Raw genomic sequence first — 27,750 nt, 5'->3', positions numbered from 1 at the left:
GCCCGCTCTGTTCTTATTGGCCAGTTTCTGGAAGCTGTCCCTAAACAGACTTTCGGCGGCTCCAGACGCTACATAAACAAAAAGCGGTAGTGGGATTTCACTTATTTTTCTCAGTCTTTACTTGAAATGTCAACTTCTCTAATACATCCGTACATGTTCGAAGCCTGAATCCGGTCCAAAATATGTGAGTGGACAACGTAAGCAACCCATAGAACAACCCTAGCAACAAAGGCTGCAGAATGGACAGCCATTTGTGGGCATGCGCAAACAATCTGATGTCATCACAAGGAGGAAGTAGAGATAACATTGCAAATGGAGCGTTCAGAGTAGGCTGATTTTGGTTTTCAGGGAGCATTTTTACACACATTCACCTCATGTTTTGGTGACCGTCTTTAAAATAGACTATAAAAATAACAGAAATTCACAAAGTATATGTCCCCCTTTAAAGGGTCACAAGCCAAAAAGATTCAGAATCACTAATGTAGAAAGATTAAATCATAGGCAATAGAGAAAATATGAGAACATGGCTATTTTCTAAATGCTGCGTAATGGAAAATAATAAGATCTACAGCAATAAGGCAGTGTTAAATTTTTAATGATACGGTTTTAATTAGAATAGAGCTGCAGCAGAAGCAGCAGTCTAGCACTTTGCCAAATCAGTGTTAGAAAGATGTAAAAATAAAAGAAGTGACAAGGCTCATTGTGATTTATGGTGTTTACAGCCAAACCTGAAAAGGACACAATCAGCCCCTAGATGAAAATCGCAGCAGCAGAGATTATAATAAATGGCACTGCAGGAAACACATGCACGCGTGTGAACTTAATGCCTCTATGATCAAATGTGAATAGAGCCGTGTCTCTGATGAGCTGTCCGCACATTGTGTGCCTAATGTTCCAGAGTGAGAGGACAAATGGTAACAAGGAGTGTGATTTTGTTAGCTGAAACGCTTTCTCTTCCATGAGACTCCCTCGCCTGTCCGCCTCACTTCCAAACTCACCGGTGTATCTTGGCATCCAGGTTTGAGCGAGTGGCCCTTTGCCAAAGCAAGCAGGATGTGAGTGTGATAATATCATATAGCTGCTCTTCTAAACTTGGCAGTTGCTGTTATAATCAAATATCAGGAAATTTCCTTAAGGGCCCAAACAGCACTATATCATTTACAGAGAGATTGTGTCATAAATAGTGTTATTTATTTAGTGGGTGGATAAACGAGAACCACGATTTAATACTCACCTGTGGCTCACTCAGATCAATAATCAATAGAGTGATGGAATAAGCCTCTGCAATGTAAGAAATGTCCAGAATCCATCAAGAATATAGGAAAGAAATGCTGCTAAGGCCAGACAGAGTGACTTCTAGCTGGTAAAAAAAAATAAGCTCTCGAGGTTAGTGTGAGATTATATCTTATTTCTCATGTATTGTTATGATAGCAGACTTGCACAACCCCTTTCCTTTTCTTCAAACATTTCCTTTTTTTCCTTTTTTCCTTCCTCATCTGAAGTTTTCATTGCATCTTGCTTATCAGGAGATGTGTTGACTGGTCTTTTTATGCATTTGGCTTAACTGAGTAAATGTCTAACTGTCTCAGGTATTCTTATGATTTGACCCCTTTTGTTATTGGTTGCTGGAGCCTGTAACAACAGTATAAAGGTGTTGCATATTGAAGTGTTTGTGGTAAAAGGTCTACGAATGAAACATAGTTGGATAATCAGACAAATTTGACATTTTGTACTTTATTTTACTTTCATTTGACATCATATCTAAGTTAGACAATTTCATGTTTGCCCTGACCAATCACTAGCGAGTGATATATCCAGGATGGCAGGTTGGCAGGATGCCAACATTATTTTCAGTTAACAGAAGCTGTGATAGTGGTTGCTAGAAACATTTAAATTTATGTATTTCACATTGATAAAAAAAAAAAAAGATTTTAAAGTTATTTCTGTGCATGGACTTGACACAGCTTATTACTATTTCTCTTGAATGTAGCTACATAACTAGCTATGTAGGAAGACGACATTCTTAATCCTGTCAACTAAGCTCTGATTGGTCGACTTTCTCTTCAACTCACAGAAACAGCGGTCAGTTAGCACAATGCTAGACTTATTTGAAGCAATGAACAAATCTGACATATGGGCAGTGATTCAGAGGTCTAACCAGGCTAAGAACATAGCTTCTTTAGGACATTTTATGCCACCACTTTATCATTTTGCTCCGTTTTCTTATGCACCAACTTACAGGTTTACATTAGATTATATACCATTTTGGCTAAAAACTAAAGAAGATCAGTCTGAACAACCTACCAATTCAGTTCTCCTGCAGTCCAAAGACCCAGACATGACTTACAGCTGGCCAGAGGCCTGCAAAAAAATCCTTAGTTCATTATAACTGCAGCATGTAAAAACAGACTGCCATCCCACAATCCGATACACATCCCCCCTCAGTGGTGGTGTCTCTCTTCCCTTCCTCCTCTCACATCCTTTCCCAAAGCTTCTCCTAGGCGCCTGGGAGCAGCTCAGACAGAACGGGGTTAGGATTAAACAAGTCCCCAGCCGAGGATTCCCTGCAACACTTAAACTCCATGAACCCCACCTGGTAAATATTCATGATGAAGAAACAATGGTATTCCAGGACAACAGGAGGAGAAACAAATATATCTCAACACGCAGGCAGTTACAAACCATTTTCTGATACACATAAGGAGACACAAACACACATACAGACTGACATTAATGGGCATGTAAGAAACATGTACACCCACACAAAGGGGGAAAAAAAGCCCTGTGGATTTCTCAAGCTATCTGTGTGTATATCTGGCTACAGCCCAGGGCTACATGTCTTGTCTGTCTGCACAACCTTGTCTGGGAACGGAGATGTTTTGCACGTTGGCGTGAGCGAGAGCCATAAACGCCTCCTCCTCTTTCACAAAGAATTTCTAAAAGTAGGAACCAGAATGAGAAATCAAAACAAAAATGTAGCTGTGAAGAAATATGTTGCGATGCTCTATTTCGGAATGGGTTTATTTATCCTCTTCAGATCATTGCTACAGAAAGGTCAGGATGTCTATTGGATGATTAGCACATACATCAAAAAAAAGACATTGATCTGCAGTGTTTTAAGCTCTAAAAGATACATTCCTGCTCCAAACTTTTATGGATATCACAACAGAAAACAACCCCTCTGTCTCCCTAAATCTAACACCTTTGGCTGACGGTCAAGGGAAGTATTTCTCTCAGCTCCACGTCTTTGTCATTGTATGAAGCTGACTCAGAAGACTCGCTGTCCACAAGCAGGAAGAGGAACAGTTTAGATCATATCCTGTGTGTGGAACTGCAGTTTACAGCCAAACACTGGGGGTATAAAATTAGCTGGACTGTGAGAACTAGAAAGAGAGAGGGTTGAGACAGAGAGAGTGGGGACAACACCCCGACGGACATAAGAAAGAAAGACAAAAGGACACAGACGAGGGAAAGAGTTGGAGCTGTATTTGGAACAGCTCTGGGTGCATAGCCTTCCCGTCATGTGTGACAACTCTGACTACATTAACACAGATGACAGCGTTTGCTCAACGCTGGCTCAGTTGTGTGGCATATTAAGCCAGATTAGAGAAGGAAATGGCACACTAAAACTGCATATTTACGAGCTATGACCTAGAACATTTATTGTGGGTGTGTCTCACACGCATAAGCCAAGTATTAGTTTTTGAAAATGACTCATACTTAATAAACATTGAGGAATACCAGACCACAGCTGACAGTGGTTACCAGTGGTGGTAAATTAAACAATAAGAACTATCTGTGGCCACACCATGAGCTCATTACAAAGCAAAAAAAAAAAAGATAGATGAAATATGGAGAGAGAAGTTTGCCATTTTTAGGTCCTTAGCACTACTGAGGCAAATTTAAAGCTTTTTTTTGGTTTGCTCTCAATAGAGCATGAAAGGGGGAGGATCTATTTCCGGTGACCCTGGTTTTGGAAGTAGAAGTCCTATTCATCTTCTCCATAGATACTTTTTAAAAACTTTCATCAGTGCAAAAGATAAACAACTGTATAAGAAAATATCTTGTTCTTTGATTTAAAAAAAAAAACCCTCAAAAGGTACAAGACTGTGTTCACAAAAACGTAAAGTGAGAAGTTAACTACGACTCCCAAGGTAAATTTCATCAAGAAACATGAGATGATGGATGGAAGCTGAAGATTATGGTGCTCCGAAAAATGAAACTTTTTAATTCTGGGTCAATTTTGGATGAATTCAGCAGGGTTTTTTGTTCTTAACTACAAGGAAATGCTATGAATTTGCCTCTGAGTGGCTTCTTTCTAGCAATAGCAGCTCTCATGGGTATTGCAGTATTAGCCATCCGCTGTCAAACTGACGGAAAAGTAAAATTATTCTCAGAGATGAAGCTAAAATAATTAAAACTGGCGGTCATAACACACACTCATAGGATTGTAACACAATCTAGGTGAGTCTGATGTTTCTATAAGACTGAGGATATCATTAAAAGAAATGATAATACAGAACGGGGTAAAAACACAAGAACAAGAGGAACTCTCCCACTTTGCAACTCTATTTACAGCTGCAGATAGACTGACAGCACTGGACATGTAAGAAATATGTACACCCACATGCAGAAACACCCTGTGGATTTCTAAAACTAATGATTGTATATCTGGCTCTATGTCTAGTCTGTCTGAACAACCTTCTCTTGGAATGGTGATTTTTCGCAGGTTGTAAAGAAAGCCATGATCGTTACCATGTTAGCATAGCTGGTTAGCTCTCAATTCACAGCTGGGGCTGACCAGTCATTATCCTGTCACGTCAAGTGTTGCACAGGTGGAACATATTGAATGGAAAGTCAAAATCTCCTAATACTTTATAATTAAAATGGAGGTCCGTAGCAAGACAATCCACCCAGGTGTAAAATAATTCCACATAAGATCCTGATTTCATCCCAATTCTGATGTAACTGTTACCATCATTTGTATGATTTGAATTGACTGTTGATTATTGTTGGGCTAACTCGTTACCTATGAGTCAGTCTAACACTGCAGGCGAGAAATTCTAATCTCATGGTAAGTAACTGTAAAGTGTTTCACTCATGTCGGACAATCAGTCTGCAGTTAGAGGGGCAAAGGCAACGGGTGCCTGCGATTGCCCCAGCCGCAGAAACATGGACCTTCAGACGTTTATTCACCATGAGATGAGAATGTCTTGGCATTTAACATTCATTTCATATTGCGGATTGAGACATAAACAATTATTCAGCATGAGATGAGTGTAGTCTGGTCTGCTCAGGTCAGTCAGTAGTTACGTGACTGGTAGTTGATTTCACTAAAGTTAAAGTTGAGAAAAATCCAAAACTTGTCTAACGGACTTATTTATTACCTTCCACATACATCTAATTAATTTTAGATTTATCACAGCAGCAAAGTCAACCACAGCCACAGCTCGACAACCCCACGCTGTCCCAAGGAAAGTAATCCTGCGACAGGAAGTAAGAGCTCATAGGAAGAATGCTCTGTAAACTTAAATCAACAGGATATGGGTGATTTACAGTGTAACATCCACTGCACTCAGGATCAGTGACCAACCGCGCCTGAAGTAAAGTTCTCAAACCTTTTTGTGTCTTTCTCTTCAAAGGCATCACTTCAGCTGATATACAGGCCGGGCTGTGCACACAAGTAAATACTGTAATCTAGTCATCAGACAGAGGGGAACTTGCACCCACCCCTACCCCCACCTTACCCTCCTTCCAGGAAGCAGTCATGTAAATATTCTGCTGTATAATTGTCTGACATGTAACGTAAAACATACCGGAGGCCACTGGCTGCAGCTTGGAGGGCAAAAGGATCAGATTTGCAGGGCGGCGGATGCATTGACCACATTTTCGATATTTCTAAAAATGAAAGTTATGATGGAATTACATCTGTTTTTGTAGACATGACGTGCATTTGATGAACAGGCCTGAGAAAATTCAGCCTTATTCTTAAGAGCACAGCATTACTGTCTGCCACGCTTCAAACAATCAAAACAGGATTTCTTGGATCTCAAACTATCCAGGGGCTGAGATTACAGATGCAAATACCATGGCGGGTTATTTTAATCTATTTCCTAGCAGTGTTAGCGACCCAGAGGGAAAGCACGATCCAGGGAGCTGAAAGAGAGGCTCTGCTGTGGTACTCTATCTTTAACAGGTAACAGGAAATTGGCCATTCAGCACATCATCTACAGTACCTACTCCAGTCAGCCAACGGACTGATAGATGGCAAGTTACACTCGAGCTGCGACACCATTGATTTTCTTCTCATACAACCCAAGACTGCTGATTCAAGATAATGTTACATTTTTAAAGGCTCTGCTGTGATATTGTGGTGATAAATTCAGCCCCTGAAACTGATAAATGAGTACAGGCAACATTGACAGGTGAGATTTATTTTTACCGCATTGATTTATTTGTCTGGTTATGTACATTATTTATTGTTTCCTGTTAGTTCATTTCATTTCTGGTGCAGCATTGGGCTTTAAGAGACAAAGACTGCAAAACTTCAGCCATCATGTAACATTTAATTATTTAAATTAAATGTTGTCCTCTGTCTTCCGGTTAACCACACTGTCATTTAACGACATTTCACAACAGTATTTACCACATCACAGTTCATCACGATGACATACACTGAAGCACTTTGTGTTTCTGTTGTTAGCCTCCATTGATCCAAAACACTCTTTTCACCCTTGTCTGTAAATCAAACAAGAACCATAGTAAATATCACTGTGCTCAGCTAAGGTGATATTCTGTTACACTATCTTTTTACTGTCTACATGGCTGTCTACAGTTGAGGCCACATCCACACTAAGTCAGCTAAAAATGCATCTTTTTTCTCCAATTTGGGCTTTTGTCCACATTAACCCGGCAATTTTCACACCTGTAAAACAGCTTCTTATAAATTCCTGAATACATTTTAAAAAAACACCTGTTTTACATTTTAGTGCAGATGGGAAAAACAGTGATGCATGTCTCCTTGATATGATCTAGGCCTTGTGGTAGTAAAGTTGAGAAGAACTTTTTGCCACTTCTGCAATCACTCATTTTAAATGTCAATACAGCAGATCACACAGTAGTGCTGTCATTAACCTGTATTTAATAACCTATTTTTATGTCACAAAGTGGAAAAATACTGACTTTAATGACAAAACATAGACAAGGGCCTTAAGAAATACACTGGAACCGAAATAGGCTGTTAAACGTTCCTTCTCTGTTTACATTATCAAATGTTCTTCACTAGAAATAAAACACTAAAAGCATAAAATAATAAATTCTTTGACTTATTGCACCTGAAACAAGACAACTGTGCTTCCAGATTTAGCCGTTGCTAAAGAGTGAGTGCTAGCTCTAGCCTAGCTTGTATCGGTCTTGGCCATCACTAATGGGATGAAAGGTTGGGGCTTGTCAGAGAGTCATGCTACCTGTCAGTGGGATCACTGGTGTAGATCATTGGAAAGAGCTGTAAACAAAAGGCCCACGTGCACGGCTCTGAGAAGAGGAGATAAGAAAGTGTAGGAGGGGTTCTGATGAAGAGGAGGAGGGGGGGTTACTGATCATTGTGCCAAGCTAGCAGCTGTGTGATGGATTTCACACACATCTACTCGTCTATCTCTGCATCTCTTTGTGTCAAACAAAGAGCAAAAGAGCCCCTTCTAGCGCACACAGTAGAGAACCACCATTTTGCCATTCATGTCATTTGCCCTCACTGCATGTTGTGCTCCGGTGAGCAAACACACCCCCATGGTCCTTTGGCATGCTCAACGCAGGCACGCAATTATTGTGTTTGTCAGCCACTCTGGTCTCAGGCTTGAATATTTTCAGGAATGGGCAGAAAACATACAAAAAAACAATTGTTATTGGCCATCGGGGAAGCTGATTGAATTCAAAGTGAATTCATGGATATATTTGACACATCCAGCGACATGACAGCCTTGCATTGTCTGCGCTGGTATCAGACAAGTGCAGCATCTTGGCTACGCAGCACTCACACAATTTGAACAGGATATTGCATCCCTCATGACATAAGCCGTAAGCAACCCCATTCATTTTTAGAATCAGTGACATTACACAAGCAAATAACAACAGAGATGCCATGTCAGCTTCTCCAGAGGGTCAAAAATGTGCGGATTAGACTGTCATTAATACTGAATCTGGATTATAGCAATCCTGAGGCAGCTCTACAGCTACAGATTACTTCTATCGCAGCCACAGTAATGAAAGACAATGGCACTTTTTGTTCCCCCAGAACTGACAGTGCTGCACAGTAACAAAGGGGGACTCATTTCTAATAGGGTCAGGAGTGATTAGACAAGCGGCAGCCCTGGCAGCCCATAGAGAGGCCCAAGATCCCCCAGAATCCCCCGGAATCAGACCGGATTTGTCAGATTACGACCTCACCAACTCCAATTAACCTATTAGTGTAGCAGCTAGCTGTTGTGAAATAAATTAAAATGGCAACATAGTCTCTATGCAACAACTTTTAAAAGATACTCCATTATAATGTGGGCCTGTAGTAAAAAACGGATCCTTTGTTAACAGAAAATGTCTTTGCAGGATGCATCAGAGTAGCACTAAACTGTGATAAAAAAAAATGGCACCCAACTGTCTAGACATCTTCTCATATCTTGTGATGGTAGCCAATCTATTGTGTCAGCCACAAAGAGGATTTAAAACAGAAACCAAATGTAAGTATGAAGCAGTTAAAAGTGTTGTATTGGCATCAGTGTTGTTTGCAGCAAAAGTGAAGTGCTTCATCATCACAACTTATTTGGCTGCAAGCTCAAGCCTGCGCTTAAAAATATACAAGATGGCATGACGGTCTCCTGAAATCTAAGCTATCATTTTCAGGAAAGATAATAATTTATTAAAACACAAGCACCTATCCTTTCTTATGGCTTCAAACAGAAATATGAGCAGTAGGGTATAGACATTAATATTCATTTTATGGGATTTAAGAGGTAGATACTGCTAGTATCTTGGGTTTTGTTAGCATTCTTTCATTCACAGTAACATGTGTTATTGTTATTTTAAAGGAAGAAACTGAAGAAAGTCACAAGAAAGACACAAACCAGAGAGAGGGGATCAGTGGGATTTACTATACACAAGATGTGAAGACAGGAAATCTGAAGATTGAGGGGGTGGGGGGGAGGGAAGAGAAACTAAAAGAAAGAGAGGAAGAGAGAAAGAGAGAGAGAGAGGGAATACAGATCAGCCTGCGTGACCTGTCCTTGCCCCACAAAAACAAATGACATCAGAGTAGCTGCCAATCAGCTGACGTGACTCAGAGAGAGGCTGTAATTCACTCCAGCTTCTCTCTGAAACTCTGCCATAACTATATCAAAGACTCACACCATGGATTAGAGAAATCTCACAAAGCTAACATCATGTTTTAATACAGAGCTTACAAAAACATTCTTCATTGCCTCCTACAATGATGACTGATGCAGTTGGTCTGAATAAGTAAACAAGCACAGCTTATTATTCTTCATGTACAAATCTTCCCTCAGTAAAGTGATTGTACAAGACACCTCGCTCTAATTCAATTCCAGTCATATTAAAAGGAATCAATTTAGAGTGGAAAAATTTAAAGCAATTACAGTGGTTTATATATGGGTGGCTCCGAGGAACTTAATTGGATGCAGCTTTGGTGACGAGGCATAAACCATTACAAACAGCAGAGCTACAGGCGCATTGACTGCCGATTTCAAAGCCAACAATCTCATCATGCCCTTATTGAGTGGAATCACTGTTATAAATGTATAGACAGAACTTCTATAAATAAAATGTGAGGAATCAAACTGGATTCAAATCGACTGTCGGCTAAACAAACAGTGATTGTCTAATCATGGATAAGCATGGCTGGCCTGTCAAATTTTGGAATCCTTCACATGTTGAAGAGTTTGGAGGGTGTTATCATTTGTTTGTCTTTTCAAAAACCAAAATAGCAAATAGAGAAGTGTAAGGAATGACCAAGTCAAAAACCCCAAAATACACAACTTACTAATGTACTATAATGTAATGTATCACAATAGTTCCTGATTCTTGCAAGCGACTAATCAATTGACTAATTGCTGCAGCTCTACCCTGGATTACTACAAATGTGTGTTTTCAAAGTTTCAAATTTTAATGTTGTTTTATATGAATGAACAAATTTTTATCTGTTGGACAAACTCCACTTTTTGTATTGTTTTGCTTTTGAAAGCAGGAGAGGCACTTCTTCTCAGGGCATTACACACTGGAGAGTGATGACAGAAAATCATTACAAATCTGGTGAGCTTCCAAAGGTCAAAAGCATTGTGTGCTTCTGCTAATCAACCCACCTACTGTTCCAGAACGACGATCTGAACGCTGCGTTTAATAACCTATTTTTATGTCACAAAGTGGAAAGATACTGACGTTAATGACAAAACATAGACAAGGGCCTTAAGAGATACACTGGCACTGAAATAGGCTGTTAAAGGTTGCTTCCCCTGATTCAGCGCTATATTATCAAATGTCCTTCACTAGAAATAAAATATTAAATGCATAAAATGGCAGCAGTGGACACCAGCTGTTTCAATGCAAAGTGCAGATTTTCTGCTGATCTCTAGGCTACTAGGAAATGTTCAGCAAGTTTTGTGACAGATCAGTGAGCGAGCATGCTGTCATCAAAGGGGAAGCATTCTCTAATGACGTCCAGTGTGTTTGAGATAGATAAGGTTTTTCTACGATTACAATCTACAGAGATGTGACAAATCCTTGCAGGAAAGTTTTGCAATGAGGGCCTATACCATGAAATGCTAAGCTGTATATTAACTAGGAACATGCACATAAAAGTATTGCAGCAGATCACTTTAGGGAGTTAAAGTTTTATCTGGGAGGCAGCAGGATAAAAAAAAAACGCTAAAATAAGTGCTAAACAAAGTATTATCTTAAATATTATAGAAATGTTTAAGGGTAATAAAATCTTTAAGTAGCATATAAAGTAATGATTACTTTTATTATTGGTTAATCTGACAATTTCTTTTCAATATATATTTTTTTCCTTTTCCAAAAAATAAACCCAAACAAATTAGTTCAGGACCCAAATGTAACCATGCTGATACACACACGTTGTTTGTGGCGAACACTGTGTGCCTTAAGAGAAGAGATCCCAAAAGCAATCGTCCCCTGCCACCATCACCCCAGCAGGATCTGAAGGACACCTAATTGGACACATGCAAATGAAAGATGTGTTAAAAATTCCTCTTCATCATGGGGGGATGCATTTTGGCACATAGCTGCCTGTGTTTCATCTTTCGCAGTTGTGCTCGTGGTAGTGGTTTGAACAGAAATATACACCCACCCCCTATTTTCTCTCTCTCTCTCTCTCTCTCTTCCCGCTTTCTCTTCATTTCCCCTCCACACCCAACCCACCCCCTCCTCAGTTTACCCACCTACGTATTTCGACAATAACCAATTACAGGCACAGGAATGCAGGGTGAAATGTGTGGCCTGGAGCATGTAGGATTTTATACCAGAATCCACACTGATGTGATAGCAACAACAAGGGTGGGGAAGCTATAAAAACAAGCCTCTGCTTCACCTCTCCCATATTTTTGGTCAGCTCATGGAAAATGACAGCCATGGTAGTGAGTAGTAGTATCAAGCTACCGCCGGCAGACTAATGAAAACAATCAAGCAGAGCCACAGGAGTGCGGGCTGTTTGCGGGACAAAAAGTGCACAGCACTGAAGGACCAACTGCTCACTGGTGCAGCCACACATGAGAAACACTGTGTACCTTGAGCTGTACATGATAAAAAATGGACTCCAACTAGTCTGCGCTAATGAGTTTTTGCCATGAGACTGAAGGCATCTCTCTGGCTAACTAAGCGGCTAACTAGTCCCCTGCTGTGGCCCAGCTGCTGGATGTGATAGTACAGTAATGAATTGGTAGCAGGACAGAGTCTTTTGTTTATTTCCTGTTGTAGTTCAGGCCAAGTTGGACAAGCATCACTGATGGCTCAGAGCGCTGTGTCCACGTGTTGGATTTAGTTGAAAATGCTGCCAAGGAAACAACAGGACAGACTGAACATTTGCCTCAAATGAACACCACAGCAACCCCGACACAGGGACAAAATCCCAGTATGCTGCTTCTAATAAAGCCAACAGTCCAAGTATCTACTGTGCCTCCTCATCTTACACTAGTTCATCCCACACAGGCATAAAAGACTGCAAATGAGGGAGTGTCTTAGTGTGTTCAGAGGGCAAGGCGTTTTCCCTCTCCAGGGAGGATAGATCTGATGATCAAATCCTTTCCTGTCTCCTCGTTGAGCCCCTCTCCACAGCAAACAGCGGGTGTATTTCTCAGTCTCTCATGTCAGCCATGTGTCACACTCCACTGCCCACCAGTTTTGATAAAAGGCCTAAATATGTACAGCTCAGAGAGATTGCACTTGTGAAAGGTAAACAAGGAAACGTGGATCTAATTACTGCCAAATTCCATATGTGCAAAGCCCAATCCAAGCATACAATTTAGGAAACCTAATTTGATGAAGCAATGCCAATCAACTTAAAGAGTAGTACACCATAACCGGATGATTTAAGGTTGAACATTTTTCACTTCTCTGAATTAGCGCTTGAACTGCAAAGATATGTCAGAAAAGCAGGAAGTGGCGTGTGATTTATAAATAAAAACAACACCAACAATACACAAATGAGGCCATCCAGTGTGGTTGTTTTCTAAAGCGCCCGTGTAATTTCTCTAGCAGGGTAACAAATTAGTCATTGTTCAAAGACACACACCACATGGAGGAGCCCCACAGGGGACGCAGTCTCCCATCGTTAAAAATACATATCCCATAATGTATATTTGTCTTCTGTGTGAACTCCAGATGCAGAGAGATTCTGAAAGCATGGAGGAAAAGGGTTTGAACAATCTGTAAAATAGAATTTTTGTGAAGAACCACTCACTAGCTGGCCCGAAAAGAAACACTGTGTGATATTCAGCCCTGGGACACATCATTACTATGATTACCATGATCTCTACCCTTATTTGCTGCCACGTCTTGGTTCTCTAGAAGCAGCAGAGAAAACACTCAGGGTTCTGTGATGACTGCCTGTGATCCCTGCTCCTTGTTATCCGAAACACAGCGGTCTCACGGTACGAGGTGCTATGAAACAGGGAGGCCCAGAGGAAAGAGTGGGTGGATAAAGGAGAAACTAGGCTGTTAACACATGTTGCTCAATTATCATCACCAACTGTAGCTAGCACTATACCTCCAAGACTTAATGAAAAAGGATATTAACAGCTCCAGAGTAAATGAGACCCACTTCCTTCACATCCAAGTTTGTATGTATGTATTTTTTGAGTGTGTTTGTCTACCACATGTCCCTTTTGTTACACTCGATCAGCAAAGAGCAAGCTCATTAAAATTGAAGTGAAAACTGAGTTATGCATTAATACTGCTGTGTATAAGAGCTTTGGTATGATAGACTGTGAGCTACATAGATTCACATCAACAGGTTGTAAAACTCCTCATAAAAGGCTCGTTTCAGTGTTTTAGTGATTTTCCCAGTACAATAAGACCTGCATTTCCTCAAAGCAGGAGATTGGATTAAACCTGTTTTCACCCTGGCAAAAATAAGTGTGTATCCTGCTGCAAGACAACGCTGACCACAATAATCTGCAGTAAACAATGTCCTCTTTCTGTAAACAGGAAATGATTAGGTGAAAGAAAGTGAAGAGTAAAATGGAAGGAGAATGAAAACAAGCTAGTGATTATGCGCCAGAGTCCCTTGAAGGAAAATGACAAATGATTAAACTACAGAGGAATTTTCCCATGGTTTTTTTGTATTACTGATAGATTTAGCTTTAATGTTCAATAAATAAAAATGAGCCCAACATATATGGCATTGTCATTAAATTACTGGTTTTCTCTTCTGTAAAAAAACACAAACTAGCTTGTCATGGTTGCATCACTGTGAACATCAAAGCAGAGTGATTATGAAACAAATGTCCCATCATTGTCAGTGAACAGTGTGAGTCCGGCATTGTCTCTGGCTAAGCACATAGAGGCTTTGGCTGTGTTTAGAAGAGTGTTTTCGTCAACAGTGGGCTTTGCCAGACATATTTTTTGACCAAAAGCTGCGATGATTAGCAACATACAGCATGGTTTTGTTGATTAGCATAGAAACCTTGCACATTTTTTTCATACATAACACCCTCTCACAAAGTGAAAATGTTTCACAGCACTCAAGGATTAGATCTGCGGAGCTGAAGGTCAGCGTGACAAAGTCACGGTGTAGCATGTATTTTCTTACATAGATGAATCAATCCAATCTTACCCAAGAGGACCAGGCCTATTATATTCTATACTCAAAATCATTATTGATGACTTCACACACTGGTGATTTATTTTCTAAAGGAAAATGGATTACGTGATGATGCCATAAACATGGCAGAAGCAGCCATCTAACTATTTAAAGAGCATAATAATGTTAATCAAACGCCAAGGTCTTCTCAGCTGAGAATTTATTGGAGAGTTGACATATGACAATATGTTTGATCAGTATTATAAAAAACAGAATACCTTATTAATCACATAGTGTCATTCCAGTAGCCATAAAAACCAGCCCGCTACAAAATGAATGAACAAATAGCTGCCATGGAAGCCAATTACAGACAAAGGTTCATAATTGAAAATGGGATATTTTGGTCCTCAGATTAGATGGTAAAGTTAGAATTAGAGTTTTTTTTTTTTTGCAATTTCTAATGTGTTGAGATATTTCACTGGATAAATGAAATCTTAGACCTACTGGTGGCGCTAGAGGAAAAGTCAGAAGATCCCTAAATTCATTGGGATTCATTATCATTCATCATTTTCATCAGGGGACCACGAATGATCCCCTGACGAAAATTAAATCTGTCCAACGGTTGTTGAGATATTTCAGTCTGGTGCAAAGTGGTTAGCCTTCACCACCATCACTTCCTTCATGTTTGCAGCCTGTCAGAAACCTGAGGAAGCCAAATACTACATGTAAAAATTTGACAAGGCTTGCATCACTGTGAGCTAACATTCATAAATGTGATTTTCCTGCTTATCCCTCCATCTCTATAAGTCTAGGTGTTTTGTTTTGTTTTTTTTTTAAACCATATCCTCTTGCTCTTTTTACATACAGAGATAGTTGTGCAATACCATCACATAACAGCAACTGAAATTACATCCTTAAACACTTGACAGGAATTCAATAAGATGAAACATGTTCAATGGTGCTTCCTCTCATTTTATTTCCAACATACTGCATGTTCCAGACTGCCTTTAACCTTGGTCACTTATATCATCCAAGACAGCCCTGATTATCATCCCATACATTAGCGTTTACTGTTGCTCGCCTGAGCCCAACATGCCTATCAGCATGCAGGGCATGTCAGCTCACCCGTGACTGTGGGCTCGCTGCTGCATACTGCGCTCATTTAGACACATTCATCACAGTCAAAAAAAAAGGCTTCAATACAATAAGAGCCACAAGTTAAAAGGTGCTTTTAATGAAAGAGATCTGACCTGGCTCCCCACACCACATCCTTTTCAGCTCAACACAAAAAGTGACGCCAGACATTGAATTAATGCTTGTCGCTGTCACTGCAGGCCTTTTTGATGTGATCAGCACACTTGTAATTATTACAAGTCTCAGGAATACTGATGTTAAAAGGACCCTCTTAGTGGATGAGATGAATGAATACAATAAAAAAATGAATAGGATTGATTGCTTTCTTTATACAGAGAATCTACAAATAATGGGTGGTGTGTTACAATTTCTATTCTTTATTTATTTGACGTGATGATACAATAAAATAAGCAGTCCTCTTGAATTAGCCAATCGTGCTTTGCATTTGCTTGTGTGGCAATGTTTACTGGAGTTATTCCAGGGCATTCGAACCGCATCATGTTACTGAAAGCACAATGAAAATATTGAAAGGCTGACATGATGATCACACACAACTCACTGTGTAGCAGCCTTGAAAGAATGAATAAGAAATGGGCTGCTTTAGTAAGCATCCATTATTCATTAAGCACTGTACTCTTCCATGTCAACAACCTCTGTAGTGACACAGCCAAACCATTCTTTCTTACACTCACTCTTTACTTCACACTTTTTTCTCTTAACTCTCACACCCAGCTTCATTTCATCTCTACACGATCAGCAGCCAAAAGCTTAAGAGCCTGTAAACTCCAAAACATCCAATAAAACACTTAATGAGCCAAATGTGTTTGATGTAAGAAAAAAATATGATCCCACGTTTAACGTTTCAATATAGACAGGAGCCACCGCGGCTGCTTTTCGTGGCACTTTATGAGGTGCAAAAGAAACATCATTGCATTTGTTGATATATTGCAAAGAAAAAAACTATCCAACGTTACATGCAGAGGCTGATAACATTAGTCACGAGACCGGCTAAGACCGATTGCATCTGCAGCCAGGCTTTACAGTTTATGGTGCTGCAGAAATGAGGGAAGATAATCACTCTTTCTATATGCACCATCGCCATGTGAGACAGCCACATGCCCGCTGCTTTTGGAATCAATTAAAAGCCACTTTACATGTTCGCATGCAAGCATGAATATTAAGAGTTCAATACTGTTTTAGAGCAATACACAACAAAATAAATACTCAACACTGTAAAGAAACATCAATAATTCCACTACTGTATACTCACATGTATCGTAGTAAGCTTCAGTTTCACACTATTTGCATCATCTTTTACCTCCAGAGACAATATACATTATCATATACATCGAGCTATCTAGGAATGTGTGGGTGTGACATCTTATGTGCGTAATTATATAAAATGGCTTCTCAGATTCATACTAAGATCAAACAAACAGCCTTCAAGGAAATCCACATCAGCCAAACCTTTGTCTTCCTGGGTGTTATTAACCATGTTCTCGGCTTTGTCCTTCGTTTTCCGCAGAAAACCTAATATTTGTTTTTGCAGTCGTTCATTCAGATAAAATAAAGAGGACTGAAACATGTTTCAAGCCGGATCTGGAGATGTTTGCTTTCACTACAGTTAAATCAGGCCACATAGTGCAGGGACTTAATCTCTTTTGGGCTCCACCCTGTTTTCCCTGAGCAGGTCACCAAATTAGGTTTCCATATTTTGGCCATAAAAAAACATACCTCAGTTCAATAAGAGTTCTTATGTTAAATTGAATCCTGTCAACATGCCACCCCCACTAAAGCAGCTGATGTTAAGTATGGGAATGTATGATTATGACAAACAAGTTTTGGCAGTCAGCTGTTGTTTTCCATTTCTATGAGCTTAAACACAAACAAAAACATTCAGATCTTTTCGGGTCAGTTTCCAGCAATGTTTTTTTTTTTTTTTCCTCTCTCTCTTTGGAGACACATAAAAGCAACTGCAAGGTCACCAACTCAATCTCTGAAAACTTGTCATAAAAAAGAGCTTTGTGGTATGCTTTGTAATGCACTCATGTAGTGACTGACAGAAATACAATAGAGAAACCATGTGTTGCCTGAAGGAGGGAATACACCCATATTACTACTGGGCAGCTGTGGTGTAGTGACATCATTCAGTACTTCCCTCTGCTATGTTCTCTTATTCAAAACAGAAGGGCTGGACCCAATGGTTTCCAACCTGTGGATCGGGGACTCCCATGGGTCCGAAGGTAAGATGAATACACAGACAAGGAAGAAACATTTCCTGTTGCACAAATTTATGTTTCATTTTCTCTCATTTCTAAAACACTGGATACTTCCTCTGCTCTTCAGCTCTAAAAATCCTTTAAGTGACACTTTCTCAAACAGAAAAAAATCACGCTAAGGCCATAACTTGTGGTGAGTGGTCACAAGCCAAAAAAGTAGGGAACCACTGGCTTAACATTTCCTTGTCAACTCCTGGATTTACATTCACCACAGCAACTAACGAGGGATACAGCGGAATTTAAATATTACCACAATTATGAACAGTTGAATCCGCAGCACACAGAAAAACAACATAATAAATAAAAATTAGAAAAGACATGTGCTAAGCGAGACCGACAGACAGTTTTTTGGGGTCGTACCACTGATTTCCAAATGACAGACTAATTTAATTTGAACCTCTCCTAAAAAAGATGATCTCTCTCTCTCTCTCTTTCTTGTGCCTCGTGCTTGGTCGTGGTGTTATCTCAGAGGACAAACTTACAATGCCTCCTTTGAACAGATGGCTGGTGGGATCTGACGCATCTGAAAAGGGAGAACCTTGATCTCTGTCCAGCTGTTTCAATGCTGCGGCAGTGACCTAGCTGATTCTTAAACACAGCTGATAGTAAACAAACACAAATCTCCACAGCTTCAGTTTGTACTTATCTCAATCACAAGCCAGCAGCAGCAGCAACAGCAACAGCAGAGTGTGAATGCTTGTAACGCAGATCATCAGATGGAGAGGGAGGGCTGCAGGTAGCGGTTTGCACAGCTGCAGACTGTCCTCGCAGCAGCCACTGTGTTTTAATAGGGCCTCCTATGATGGAGACTCACCCTCCCTGTGTCACTGAAGTCCTACCTCACTATGAGCATACGGGGCTTTCCAGTTCCTACCAAAGTCCTCCAGGCAGGAAGCAAAACACCACTCACATGCTCTGTTTCTGCTTTCTCTGGTTTTGCTGTAGTTGCTGTTGATCTGGGACTGTTTTCAATCACAGTTCATACTTTTATTCTAACGCAATGTCACATCTAAGCTGTACAACTACCCCTGGTCATCACTATGGATTGGCCCACTCTATTTATTTATTTTTTTTTTATCTCCTCATTCTGCATGACTTGTAATATGCTTTATCATTACTAAATCATTTAAGCATGATGCCAAAATCCAAAGGCAGACTGCAGGGTTTGCATTCTGAAGCATTAGCCGCAAGCACAAACAAGCCTACGGTTGCAACACACTGCAGTCTAATGTGCTTTAGCAAGCCTCCACTAAGGCAAGCAGAAAAATAACAGGTGGGATACAAATGCTGTTTATATCAAAAGGAAGATTTTACTATGACAACTCCCATGCCTAATTCATGAGCCTTTCTTACAGGCTTGCTACTACCATTTCTCCCGGCAAATATCTGACAAGTTCTAGGTCAGACCAGGCTCGCTCCTAATTGTCGAGACTTTATTCCAATTAGTTCCTTCTCCGCCTATTTGAGGAAAAAGCAGAGTGTAGTTAATGTGGTTGCAGCCTCAGAGGGAGCACCACACAGCATGTAGTCTTCCTGTGGTAGCTCAAAGTTAGTGTTTCCAACACTTTAGAGAGAGGTTGCAGATAGAGGGTGGGCGAGCTGCAGGGATTAACTATGTGCTGGTAATTTGAGGTTTATACCCAGCAAGCTGTTAGAAACTCCAGGTATGCACAATTCATTTCTCCCCTCCTCACTATGGGTTTCATTAATCACCACATCCGTTGGTTTCGCACAGCACACCCACACTCAAATAACACGCACCTCACAAGCATTCCAATATGGCATTTTACAGTTCTAACTATAGCCGAAAAACTAGAAAAGAACATCTTGGCAGTTTATTAAACAGCAATTAAATGTAGGTTGGAAATAGCTACTGCACCATTTTATTAAGACAATTAGCCACTTGTACAAACAGCCTCCCTTCTGACCCTTATTTCTTCGATAAATTAGTTTTCCCATTGAAATACATCATTGTACGTAATATATTCAGTTAATATTCTCACTCCTGAGACTTCCCAAAAAAAGTAGCAAACCAGAGGAAGGCTGGTCTACACAAGTGTAGCCCAAGTTGATTATGACTGAGATCAAAATTATGCGGTCAGTTCAGGTTTCTTTTGTTTCCAGCAAGTACGAACTACCCTGAGGGAACAGAATTTAACTGGAATCACCGAGATGAAAGCCAAATCCATCTGCCAACAAGACTCAGCAGTCAAATGTTATTTCTTCCGGCATCCTTACACAATCTCATTTGTCGAGGCAAGCACTGACTATTTGTTTATTTCATTGCATCCTCATTAGCTTCTTCGACAGCAATTTCCAGTCTTCACGGAGTCCTCGCAGTACAACTGAAATGGAATTCATGACGAAATATCACAGAGACAGTCAGAGCAGACTGTCGACGCACATAAGAGAAAAAAAAAAAAGGAGAAGGTAAAGAAAGTTAAAATCGAGGTGAAGGATACATCATGTGGCTGCAATGTGAATATGAAAGTAAAAGACTGGTTTAAATGAAGTCAGATGTGATGAAACAGGAAAATACAGCAATAGGGAGATGTGCAATTGATGGTTGATTGTCTTCTAAAGTCAAGTAGCTGAGTCCATTAAATACAAGCACCATGTATCTCTGTGTTTCAAGAGGTTGATCTTGGGTTCAGGAAGAGACAGCTGACCTCTGTTAACTCGGCAGCTTTGACCCGATTATTCAAGTTCAACTGAAGAGAAGTCACATTTTTCATGAATGCGGCATTTTTAATGTAATGAAACATAATTGATCGTTATTTAGAAAAAAACTAGAGATCATAGCCCATTTTTGTGATCATGGTACCATGGAAGGCTGATCTAGCGGTCCGATTTTTTAAGATCCTTTTTGTCAGCAGTACTGAAGATGAGATGAGACCAGTAATGAATCGATGGCGTATTTCTTATTGTCAAGAGTGACTCAATTTCAACAATCGACATTCAAAATATGCCCTCTTTTCTAATTTGTCACATGACTTATTAGAAGGTTTATCAGGGTCTCTTAGACATTAATTCATTTAACTGACTGTCCAGCCTTGGTGCCAGACAACCCGAAATACAGTAACAGCACATCCTAAAATCCTGAAAGAACCAAGCATTAAAAAAAACCCCAAAACATGACAACAAAAGTAAAATTCTTTGATTACAAATCTTCTATTTCAGAATTATGTCTAAATTGAGGTCTTTTTAGGTTGTCATAGTTCTTTCCCTTGTTAATGGGCAGTGAAGCACCACTTCAATGATGTCTTGGTTCATTTAACTTTTCATTTCCATGGTCTGATTAGACAAATGTCAGACTTGACAAAAGGTCTCAAGTGTAGCGGTTAATCTCCCCTTCCCTTTACTCAGCACCCTGCTGAAGAAAATCTGCTCCAGGGATGCTGATCTGTCCCTGACCCTGACCCCTGACCTCCCTGAGGAGAGACTTTCCCTATGGGGTTTAATATTAAGTCCAGTGATTACGACAAAATTAGATTTTCTCTTTTTTTTTGCAGCCAACATTAAACAAGAGCCAAATATCAAGCCATAACTCAAAAACCTGGAGAAGAGTCCTCCTCATAAAGTAACAAGTCTTAGCAGCTCCATCCACGATTTCTTAAGTACCAATATAGCCTCTTTACGGACATGTTGAAACTGGCTCAACTGCAGCCCACATAGAGAAGCAGTCAACAAGCGAATATGGAGAAAAGAATGATTCTTGATTGTGATGAATGCCAAAGATAAACTGAATAGATAAGCGAGGAAAAAATAAAGACCAAGAGGGGAGATCAGGACAAAACTCCAAACGCTTGTACCATTAACCCACATTGACGCACCGGGTTGACTGCAGGTTGTCAAACGGAGAGCTCCCAGAATTGAACCATATGTACGGTAAACACGGCGAGTTTAACAAGGAATGTATTCACTGCCTCATTAAAGCTGAATTCCCTCCAGAAATTAGCGTTTCAGTGAAGCGGTACATGTGGAATTTCACCGTGCGCTGCTGTGCGTAACGGACAGGTATCACGGCGTTGTGTTTGAATGTAAAAAAAGGACTGAAAAACAGACATTTTCCAATCGCCAAATAAGTGTCAAGAGGCAAAAGACGACTCGGTGAAATTAAGTGATCTTAACACTCACCTTGATGGCCTAAACACGTAGTCCTGAGCGCAGATTGTCTTGGAAAAGGCGAGGCGATGCTTCAGCGTTGCCGCCTGTCACTGGGAAGGAGGAGTTTGTGTTTACTCCAACATAACAGAACTGGCTGTCAGTGACCAAACGGATCCTCTGTCTGTTTGGCGAAGAAAGGGAGCCACAGTCTGGCCACACACTTTATTACAACATGTGTCAGTCATTATGAGGCCACGAGGATCTCCAGTTTGTGCCAAAGTGTGTTTAGAAATGGTTCGGTTTTATCATAATTTTATGTCATTCATGTTGGAATAAAACTTTAGGTTCTTATTGGACAAAAACCTAATTGATAATTGTGATTTTAATGGGTTAGCGTGTTCTTATAATGAGTTTGGGATTTAATAACTTCTATATAAGAGGAATTTTTAGGGAAAATAATGTGCAGGAGAGAAAAAAAAAAGCCCCCAAAGTGCTTATTTATGACCTATACCTAAATAATATAAAATATTATTCACAATCTCAAAGGTTGTGAGATTATAATATATATGCAAAACAAAGGCTTAATTGTGTTTTACCATGTTCTTCAGGACTTTCAGGGAAATTGTTTCATAGTTTAAGACCTCAATCTTATTTCAAATTTACTTTTACAATGTAATATATCATCATAAAAATGTGTTGCAATGAATATAATAACAATAATAATAATAATCTGTATTATAACCATAATAATAAAAATATTATATTTGTTGCTGAATTTAAATAAAAGCTTTTAAGCTTTTAGCTCAATTTAATTGCACCCAGAGGTAACAGATCTTGATTATCGTCATGTCTCACCTGCTTTATCAGGAGCTCCTGAAGCTTTACAGCTCCATTTATGATGAAAAAATAGTGTTCTCATCAAGTCTTGTTCTGTTAAGCTGTAAAGAATTTTGTGCCATAAATCAATCTCACTTTTCTCTGTTATGCTCTTATTGATTTATGGTGCATGATTATCGTTAGTAGCATTTGTCAAACCACGTGTTTGTGTCATTCTTGAAACATATCGTCATGTCTTTATGTGAAATCACTGAAATGAAGTCAGAGTAGTTGTGTGCACATCTACTTCTACCCTTCCGAGCTCTCTTTAGTTTTATCAGTGATATTTCAAACAACTGCAGGTCTTCCTTAAGGCAAAAAAATGTCTGTATGTCATTTTTGTGAGATGATACCAATCCCAATCATGGCTTTAGTGTTCCATTGACGATACATGTGTGATCAGAGGGAGAGGTACATGTAAATAATTAATCTGTATCATGTTTTATGGTCCCACAATTACAAGGACAGGACTTTGATTCCAAAGCTGTGAACAGCTACAAGACACATGCAGACAAAGGGAACTACATTTATAAAGTGTGTCTTTTTAAAAAATGACTTTATTTAGATGGATTCAGCTCACACCACAACACAGATATGATTTCTTGTTGTGGTACAGCTAATTATCATATTTAAACTGTTGAGGAAACTAGTGTCATTACCATGACAACCAGTTATGTCTTCTCCTCTCTAACCAAAGGTCACAGTCATAATCAAGTAATTTTATGACCAGCAGTCCACGTTTCACTCCACCCTTGAAGGTAACTCATACACAGAATCTTAAGAGGACCACAGGGTCCTAAACTGCTTCTGAGACGTCGTCAACACTTTGGAGAAGAGACACTGGTATTTAGATTTAACAACTGGAATACAGCAAAAATGCCTTCCACTAAGAAGACTTTATTTTTCATGTCCAGTGCACTGGTTTCGGCCATATCAGTTGGGCTACTGGGGTTTAGCATGTCAACACAATGGGTTACAATGACCATGGAGTGCGCAAGAAGTGAAAGCGGCTTCTTCAATGGAACTGCTGAGATCAGGTTGGATCTTTTTGATGGAAATTTGGACAGAGCCTTTTGTCCTTCATTTGGAGCTGATGATGATTTCCAAGGTAACTTGAAAGGGCCAGTTCATCCAAATTAACAGACAACTTATTGCCTTAATGTACCTCCTTACTACCTTACCGTAACTATGCTGATGTAGATGTTTTGGTTTTATATTTTTTGAAGATATCATCTCTGAGGTGCCTCCACCAAATGGCACTGACAATTTTGATTTAAATAATTCAACAGCAGTATGTTTTCCAGAGTCAGTGTCCCTGTTAATCTTGATAATCCACATACACACCAGCAACAGTTTTTGTATAGGGCACAACTTCTTCTGCTGAAGGTAGGGCCAGTGAAAACTATTCACAAAGAAGTCTCAACCCGAGTTAAATGAAGGAATATGGTGGTTTCCGCCTCTCTTGCTGTTATGGTTGTTTTTTTGGGTTGTTTGCTTTGGGGGGTTTTTATTGTGTACATTCACAATATTGCACATTATCACTAGACTATCACAAAGCTAACGCCTTCTCACACAGTTTCACATTTTCAGGCAGCCACCAGACTGTAATATAGTGTAATGCAAGCAAGTTGTACTGAACTATATAACCATAATGTTCTCATACTCTCTCTCTCTGTCTGTGTATGTGTAGTGTTTCCTCAGCTGATAGAAACAGGAACTGTCCCTCTAGTCCTACATGCTTTGGTTGTGTGCCTGCTGTGCCTGTGTCTGCTGTTTTCTGCCGGCAGCATCCTTATCTCCCTCTACAACAGTGTCAGTAACCCTTATGAAACCTACATGGGGCCTATTGGCATCTACACCTCCAGCTCAATCAGCAGTAAGTGACACAAATGTTAGAGCACTAAGCATCTGGGAGAAATAAAAGAAACATATATTTGCACTTGCAATGATGAAAATCACCACTGTATACATTTAAGTGGTGGTTGGGGTATAATTTTATGCCAGTCTTTCATTTGTAACAGCACTATACTCTTTCTCCTGCAGCATGTTTGTCTGTTCTGGTCCTCATCATATATGTGCTGAACGTCAACGTGACCAGCATGGCAGAGGATTTGGTGGGGAAGTTCACCGAGGACACTCCAGTGGACCTGAGGAACAAGACTACAGAGATGAGCGTCGGATACTACCTGGTCATCCCTTACACAGTGCTCTCTCTACTCGCCCTCGTCTTAATCTACATGTATGACCATGCAGCCTACACACAGAGGAAAGAACAGCAGAGGCCTACTGAAGATGCACCCAAGGAGATAATGATGTATTAGTGGCAATGGAGTCAGTTTTCAGTGACTCTGACAAATTGCTCATTAAGACTTCCTGGAGTCACTTAGTGCAATGGGAAATTACAGAAAGAGATTGTAGGTATGTACTGTAAAATATGAATGTACAGCTTGTTCAATGTACAGAGAGCGGGAATAGATTTGTAGCATTCAGTGCTGACCTGTACTAAACGCAACATGTCAGTAGATGTATTTAATGTCATCACATCATGAGCATCACATTATAATCTCAGTGTTTTCATCTGATTTCATACCCAGCTATCACATTAAAAATCTTAATAGTTTATTTTGTAGAAGAATGATTGAATAGTTGCTTGTTTAAAAATTTATTTTTCATATAGAAAAATCTTTATCTTCATCTTTAGTGTATCTTTAACTGCAAGACATCAATATGTGTTAGAAATGAACAGCTACACAAATAACTCAATGGCCTTTTTTGTGTGTTTTCTGTGAATAATAAAAAGATGAGATAGGTTGGATCTTCTTTTTATTTCAGAGGATGGATTTCTCCAAATTACAGTTTACCTATAGGCTATTTGTATTCTTGTCATTTAATGTTTCAGGGTTACTAAAAAAATAGAACACAGGCCAAGGAACAGGCACAAACCATATAATAATAGTTGATATATTTATGGGAAAAATCTAAAGCTGAAATTCAAATAAAAAGAGAGAGAAGAGAAAAATACAGGAAATCTGAAGTATTACCGGATGGGAAGTGACAAAGAGGATTGATTGATCTCTGCTGCCCTCTATCTCTGAGATGATGTAAATGCAAAGAGATGTCTCAGTCCAAATTTCAAGTCCTATACCTGAGCAGGAGTAATCAGTCTTTCATCACTCCTTTTAGATTATTAGAAGAATAATTCGAGGGCTGGTAATTGTTGGTGTTTTTCTTTTTTCTTTTTTTTAAATCATGGGATATTTCTGTCAAATGATCTTACTAAAGAAAGACAGAACACAAAGCTGTCCTTGATCTTATAATCTCCAAGAGGGAGCAGTGACACAGGACACACACGCTTGGATTCTCACAAGTGTTCCCACAACTGGAAAACTCCAGACGTGGGAATAACATAGACCGCATGGATTACTTTACTTACCTTCATCAATTCATGGCTCATGATAGAAGCAGTGCTTTGGTTGAGCCCTTTAAACTCCAGTGATGCATTGCATTTTAACTGTATCCACTTCCATGTGGGATCAGTTTGGAAAAGCTTCAATGAGAGACAAAGATTTATTACAGATCTGCTCAATCCCTTCAAAGGATTTAAAAAACAAGCAATGCAGACAAATAATGATCGAAACAAAGCATGCTGATTCTGTAGAAGCTGAGATCTCACTCAGAGCTGGCGTCTATTGTCTCCCGGATCTTTAGTCGTTCTCACAGCTGTGATTCACATGACTGTGTTGACATGAGAGCAGGGGCTCGAGGTGTCCTGTTACCGTTTCCCGTGTCCCATCACTCAGGGCCCAAGTCTGTTTGGACATGCCCTTTCCAGCACCTCTCAGCCCTGCAACGCCTTCTACCTGCCTTCAAAGCAACCACTCTTCCTTCAAGTCTCACACTTCAAGGGACCTGTGGAAGGATGCAGCAATCTGCTTTGTGCTTGTCAGCGTGAATATGTATTAAATTTCGCAGAATGCACACTCTCGACAGTGAATCAGAAGCAATTCAGGCCCAATAGAAAGTCTGTCAGTAGAGTAGGAAATCCACCACGCCTTCTGAGGTACAAGAGTATTATGCAAGTTGAACCTTCAGAGTCAAGTTGTATTCATTAGTCCAATAAATTTCAGTTTTTAGTCTATTAGAAGCATTGAATTACAGTGATCAAAATTGAATGTACTCATTTATTTTCTAACCACCAAAGTTTTGCCAAAATTTCCACAATGTAGAATGACACATCCTGATGCAACCCTGCAGCTGTGACTGGGACCCAGTGTGATGCTGGGGCAGGTTGTGTTCACCAGAGGAGGCCACGTTAAATCCGGCTTCGGTGCAAAATGGCCTGCTGTGAAACTGATAAGCTTTTCACAACACAGCACAGATCTGTCAGCCATTAGAGTCCCTCTTATTATATTTTTCACCCTCTGAAATTCGCCGCTGACCCATTCTGACCTCTGACAGAGCACAGCTGAACTAAAAGACATGAAGGAACAAAACACTAAAACCTTTCCTTGACTTGCTTTCTCACACACACAATATTTCTTTCCAGTCAGTTTGCACATATATGCAGCACATATCTTTACTTTTCTCACTTGATTTCCCACGCCATGATAAGAAATAAAAGACTCTTTGTGGAAAGGAATAATGGCATTTGTTGGATCCCTTAATTCTTAACATCAACCTGTTTAACAGCTGCCAGAGGAGATATTTAACTATATCTATTACCGATCTCCTCCTGTGTGCGCTGAGGTGTGGAATAGCTGAATTGCTATTTTGAGAGATCCCTCTCGCCGTTTGCTGTGCAAACATCGATTGAATAAAATCAGAGATGGGCAGTAATCTCTTCCTCTCTGCATACTTTCTGTCTGTTTGCCTCGCCAGAATGGATAAACCTGGGATTATGCAGGAGCCCTGAGCCCTGACCACTCACTCTGTGTGATAGGATTAAAGCAAAAACTTTTGTACCTGTGAAACCTTATCCTCCCAGGTCCCGCATTACAGAGGCCTGTGAAACAGACACCTCCAGCTGCAGGGCAGGGG

General features: G+C 39.9%; 2 protein-coding genes across 2 annotated transcripts in view; one reads left to right on the top strand and one right to left on the bottom strand.

Moving 5' to 3' along the window:
- Positions 1-22,030, bottom strand: part of ptprea (protein tyrosine phosphatase receptor type Ea) — a 53,369-nt gene extending 31,339 nt beyond the window's left edge. The window contains exon 1 of the mRNA XM_044337396.1: positions 21,868-22,030. The gene's annotated coding sequence lies outside the window, so the exon portion shown is untranslated. The remainder of the gene's footprint in view (positions 1-21,867) is intronic.
- A 1,454-nt stretch (positions 22,031-23,484) lies between these two features.
- Positions 23,485-25,526, top strand: LOC122971586 (clarin-3). The gene is made up of 3 exons (XM_044338301.1): positions 23,485-23,821; positions 24,404-24,589; positions 24,757-25,526. The coding sequence occupies exons 1-3, from the start codon at positions 23,590-23,592 to the stop codon at positions 25,032-25,034; spliced, it is 696 nt and encodes a 231-aa protein (XP_044194236.1). The 5' UTR covers positions 23,485-23,589; the 3' UTR covers positions 25,035-25,526.
- Positions 25,527-27,750: the final 2,224 nt, after the last annotated feature.

The sequence above is a fragment of the Thunnus albacares genome, chromosome 20, assembly GCF_914725855.1.
Source record: "Thunnus albacares chromosome 20, fThuAlb1.1, whole genome shotgun sequence".
NCBI classification, from domain to species: Eukaryota; Metazoa; Chordata; class Actinopteri; order Scombriformes; family Scombridae; genus Thunnus; species Thunnus albacares.
This window is presented reverse-complemented; position numbering and strand designations above follow the sequence as displayed.